The 6,000-nt window shown below is 40.4% G+C and overlaps 1 protein-coding gene across 1 annotated transcript in view; it reads right to left on the minus strand.

Annotated features, from left to right (window-relative positions):
* LOC134541830 (putative uncharacterized protein DDB_G0271606) overlaps positions 1-5,797 on the minus strand; it is a 61,638-nt gene extending 55,841 nt beyond the window's left edge. The window contains exon 1 of the mRNA XM_063385525.1: positions 5,793-5,797. Within this exon, the coding sequence (XP_063241595.1) occupies positions 5,793-5,797 (5 nt within the window). The remainder of the gene's footprint in view (positions 1-5,792) is intronic.
* Between the last annotated feature and the right edge of the window lie 203 nt (positions 5,798-6,000).

Consider the following 6,000-nt stretch of genomic DNA (forward strand, 5'->3'; position numbering starts at 1 on the left):
AATAGTAAATACTAGCCAATAAGTTATGTGTAGGATAACAATGAATCTATAATAAAGGAAATTTGTATGTGGGGGAAGAAAAAAGTTTATTATGCAATTCCTGAGGACTTTTGGATTACACGCTTATGCATTAAATAATATTGTGGGAAGGTAGGCCTATAGCTTATGTGGCCAAAGAAGAGCAAACTACCCTGTCAATAATTTTACAGAAAAATATTGACTATCAACTATAGGTAAAACAAAAAATTTGTAAACATTCAACTGTATATTCCAAAATGAAAATATTTTCAGCTGTTAGATATTAAATCAATGTATCTACCTATACATACTGTATAATTTGTATACTATATTTAATCTTGCAAATTGTAAATGTAGCTATTGTCCTGTATTGTTATGTAATGCAATGTGTGTACCTACTACCTACAACCTAGATATGAGTAGAAATAACACAATTTGAATATGCAATTACATAGAAGGTTATCTACTCATGAAAAATCAAGAATGTAATTCAGTGTAAAAAAACTATTGGGCCCATCCATGATGCAAGAGTGTCATGTCCATGAACATACATTGAGGCATTAGGAAGTCAAACTGTTTGTGAGAACATCAACATTAGTACCAATGCACAATTGCCAAGAAAATGTGGTTTATTTTATTCATTCCTTAATGATTCAGTGAATTGTTATAGCCATCGACTTCAATACAGCTGCTTTTATTTTAAGCCCTCAAACAATAGCACAACTCTACTCTAGATAGGTTCGAGAAAAAACGTTCTAACACGGAAAACAAAATTCTAATAGATCCATCAAAATATTTAATTAATTATATTTCGCTTTACATAACAATTAAAAACGTTAAGTACGAGTAAGTAAGTTAAATAGAGCGTGAAGATCCGTGTATCGGAGCCATCGCTTATCAAAAAAAAAACTTCGGAAACACCTTGCAATCAAGTTGTCCGCAAACTGAGCATGGACTATACGAACAGGAGTGGGGGCGAAACTAAAGTTCGGTTGGAATGCCATCAACTTGATACACAATACACAAAGAGGGGAAAAGGGGAGGTCTAGGTCGGAGCAAAAAAAAGGGGGGGGGGGGAGGAACAAAGATAAAGGGTAGGGATGGAAAGTTTTGCCAACTGCTCGGGCATCACTTATGTTGGGGGAAGGAAGGTAGAAATGTGTAGTTCCTCCTGGCCATACGGAAAAAAAAAAACGCTGAAATGGTCTCGAGGTAAATCGTCAATAGTTTCGCCAAAACATCGGTAAAAAAAAAAGAAATCTCTATGAAACTTGATAATGTCTGCCGATGAATATATTCTCGCTTGACGATCATGGCGCCGCAGCACCAGCCACGCGCGCGCACTTCCACTTGTAGAAACAGGGAGGGGGGAACGAGGTGGGGGAAGAGTGGCGGATGATAGAAAGGGGGAGGAAAGGAGGAAGGAAGGAAGGAGAAATAGCAGCCGCACGACGCGGTGTAGGCGTGTCTTTACTCTGGGAGATTCTAAGTACAGTCCACACGGGAACCTAGACAATAGGCAACATATTTAAAATGCGCCCTGGTCATCGCTGCAGATTCCCACGAACATTCCGAGCCAATCGACTTACGAAATATGGCATTGACTTATTGCCCTTGTCCTGAATTAATTATTTTAGTCGAGACGAAACAAATACTGCATGTTTAAAACGTCTCGAACCTGCATCCCTCCTATAGCAGGTAGCAACAATCACCCGCTTTTTGATTTTTAGCTCAAAAATATGAGAATATCGTCTCAGTAACATATCTGTTTGTAAGAAACACACATTCAAGAGTAATCATGACACGAATAGCACATATCGCCCAAACTTTTGAAATGGCTGGAAGATGCGTTGAAATGTAAGCATAAATATTGGAAAGAGTCCAAGAAGTCTCAGGCTACACCGTCTAAACCTTTTACGACAGATCAAGAGTTGATGCGGCTCTTGGGGTTTTAAAAAATAAAAAAGTCAAGTAACTTACGTGTTAGTTCCGAGATATCCAGCTAAGTCCAAGACATTTCCTGGCACACGATAGTAACACAGTTCCCCGGTGAACAAAGGTAGAGTTTAAAGTCCTTGCAGTACAAAACATCGTCTTCACCAATACGCGCGCAGTTATCTACTCCGACTAACAGACGTCCGTCCACTACATCTTCCAAGCCGTCATGGCGCGCAAAGAGGTTTTTTTTTTTTTTTTTCGTTCCTCCAACGCCAAGGAGAACACAGTTAGTACACACACACTCGCCCCCAGCACAATGCACGGCGTGACGGGGGAAAAGACGTAGAAGACCGACTTATCGGGGTAGCGCTAGGCTGCTCCCCCAGCGCGGCCCCGCGCGTCCAATGGCAGGCCTCGACTCTGGAACCGGTTTTGGGGGGAGCCGTGGCCGCCATGTTGCCGGGCGAGATAACCCGAGGGAGGAGAGCTCACGAATCAATTCTCCAAGGACTGAACCCCCTCCTCCCATCCTCTCCCCCTACCACATCTCTTTCTTTCTCTCTCTTTCTCTCTTTCTCTCTTTCTCTCCTCCTCTGACCAAAAAAGAACCAAAACCTCCCCCTCGTTTCCTTTTTGCCTCTCCCTCCACCCCGCCCTTCTTCAAAAGCCAGGACATCGCTATTATTCTCCCCTCTAGTTATCCATCATACGTAGCTGCAGACCAAAGCAGGAACAAAAACCGCGTAAGTCTCGCTACGTAAACTATATTCAAATAAGGTTTTTTTTTCCCCATCCGGCTATTCGCTAATTCAAACACTCTTTTTACCTCCTAGAATCAACCTAATTAAATGGTTTTTTAAGTGTGCAAATGATTGTAGCAAAAAATTTTTGGCAATTTTTTTTCTGACAAAATATTTTTAGGAGAGTTATATGACTGTTTGGCTCGGAACCGAGGCACAAAAGCTCTTTTTCTTTCCCTTTCTAAAACCATCCCGTGGCGCGGGGGTAAGGCCTCCCTGGCAGGCATGAAATATAAATTGAATGGGCGGCGAGGGGAAAAATGGGTGGCCCAATGCTCTTTCCCTTTTATTTATCTTCTCGCTCTCTGGAATTTCCTGCGTGCGTTCGAATTCTTACCAACCAATGGGATCCTGCAATTCACCCCACATCACATTCTCTTTTATCTAAAAAAGAAAATTAAACGTCTAATGAAAGTTTTCGATGCAACTTTTTGAACAAACCCAAAACTGGCAACGGTGCCGTGTCCAACATTTTTATATCTGTCCTAATTAGCATAATCGTTTTGACTTGTCCTCTCCTCCCTTCCTTCACTAGGTCCATTCTCCTCAGTTGACCTTTAAAGAGAAGTTAAGACACATCGCTAATGCGGGCAAAATGAGTGAACACAACAATGAAAGAACAAATGTTTGTTTAACTTTTCCAGCTACTGAGCATTTCAGTTTTATTGTAGACCTTCTGATTCTTTGACTGTGTTTCACACGTCGCGGCTAGAAAAAAAATTGGTTTTCGTTCTGTCTCAACGAAAAAAACACCCCGTTTCAAAACACACTTGGAACACACGCAGATAAAATTGGACGATCGCTGAAAACCACCCCACGCGTTTATTTTGTTTTAGAGGGTGCAAAACAACGTTCTCGCCTTTAAACCAGAGGTTAAGTGGATGGTGGATTGCACTCAACTAATAACCCTACATAGGCCCACGTACGTGGAACTCGACTCCACGATACAAGAGCTATAATTCGCCCGCTACACCAAAGAGACAATCACAAGATGTTTCAAATGTCATCCACAATTATCGCAATCACGGTTCGCCACTAACTAGAAGAACAAAAATATATAACGCTTGAATGAATTTGTTTAAAAATTTCGCGCATTTTGTGTTTACCTGCTAGTAAGTTATATAGTAATTTCAAACCCCGCACTGTGTATCATCTAGAGCAGACATGGGCAAACTTTTTAAGGGGTGGGCCAGATAAAATTTAAAAAAAATTATCTAGGCGGACCCAAAAAAAATTGAACAAAACACATTTTTATAAGTGATAAACTTTATTTTTTATGGTTACATCACACACAGCTTATATTATATGCTACAATGTTATTTAACTTTTAAAAAATTACAAAAAAGGGATTATTTTTTTTAGAAAGAGTATGAAGACGTATGTGACAGATGAAACTGTGACTAAGCTTTTGAAAGTTGTTCATAATCTGGTATAAACTGAGAGTTTGCACGCAACCTACGCGAAGTTGCGCGCAAACTCAATATTAGATGCGATAATACCGTATACTTAAAACTCAATGAGAAGAAACCCGTTATTCTATTCTAGCTACGCAGAACATACATTTTGTCCAATGTGTAACTGTGGGAGTTTTCAAAACCATGTCGCGAGCCGGATTGACTAGCCCATGCCACGGGCCGTACTTTGCCCATGAATGGTCTAGCTCTTGAGTCTAGGCTACGGGCGGATTCAGTCTTCCATGAGATAGCTTCGTGCTCTAATATCGTACCAGCATTCGTGCATGCTATAACACCTCGTGGGGGAGAACGAATGGGAATATTTCCGATTTCACTGACTTAGGAACAGACATCTGCTGCTGGTTTATGTTAAGTAGCCTACGTTTCAACTGGCCCGCCTTACATTCGGAACTTCTTCGAGTGAGGATTTCTCATTGGTTCACAGTCCTGCACATAAAACTCTCGGCCAATCGAAAAAGCAACACGAACGTAAACCGTCGTCACAGGGCAAAAAGCAACAGCCAACACGCTTCGACGACGCTAGCAACGCCAGTTCGTCGGCAAAACTTCGCGCGACATTACGCGGTCCCAGTTTCTCCTCGGATATCAGCTACAGCCTACGCGTGTACAAAAAACTGACTTGTGTCGTTTTCATCTTGCTGCTACGTGAGTCAACAGGCGGTAATCCCGGCCATTCTCCGACTGCTTGTCCGTGTAAAACCGGTATAACAGGCTTGTGTCGTATGCTCGGCAAAACTGCACCACCGATGAAACTTCAGTGAACAAAAGCTTTTAAAATACGAAATAGTCGTTAGGATTTCTATGCTATTTAAGGGGGAAAATATGTTGTAGGTATTGGATTAAATGAATCAAACTAATTAATTACTTTACTACAATAAAAATTGCTGTGTTGTGAATTTTTTTTCACCTACCATAAGCAGTTGAACAATATAATTATATTTATTTAAGGCAAATCATGTAATTAAAGTAAGTTCCTTCAAAGCCAAATATAAAACAAAAGCAGAAACGATGCCGACCCCTTAGCTATTTTCTTTGAAAAAATATTTTCTGTCCGGAATTAAAGTGGTTTTATTATTGTATTATTATTATTATTATTATTATTATTATTATTATTATTATTGATAGGCATGGCCGAAATAGCAAAATAAGCTTTGGTGTCGCAAGGCAGAGGTCCAAGTTTAAGGCAGATGAATACAGCCTTTCTAAAAAATTAACAAATAGATAAATGATCAAACATTTTGAACATAAATAATTTAATTGCAGAGCTATGTATGGGATATATGTATTGTATGATTTGTACACACAAAACCATCCAGAAGAAAAAAAAACAGCCAGGATTTGAGTCATCGAAACACCGAATTATGCATTACGGTATTACGTCAGTACATAACTAAGCATAATCGATTGGAGAAAAAAAAACTGGAATAAGCAACAAACAACAGACAGGCCTGCCTTTGGACGACGAACAATGAGAACAGGCGAATGTTGAATGGGTGGGTTTACTGCGACGTTAACAGCTTTGCGACAGCTTGTGCTAAACGGTTTACATTTCATCACTCACCCCATTTCCATAGCCGTTCAAAGACCACTTGGGAGGGATCGCTAAATCCCTTCCCCAACACGTGACGAGTAAGAAATCACTCGACCTTCACACAACAAGGGCAAGTTGAGCGACCCGGACGATTAGCTTCAGAAGGGAGACAGCAGATGTTAATGAATTTTTTTACACGCTCGAGAACAGAGCCTGAAAAGAGGTGCACATGTAAGAA

This window comes from Bacillus rossius (genome assembly GCF_032445375.1).
Source record: "Bacillus rossius redtenbacheri isolate Brsri chromosome 4 unlocalized genomic scaffold, Brsri_v3 Brsri_v3_scf4_2, whole genome shotgun sequence".
NCBI classification, from domain to species: domain Eukaryota; kingdom Metazoa; phylum Arthropoda; class Insecta; order Phasmatodea; family Bacillidae; genus Bacillus; species Bacillus rossius.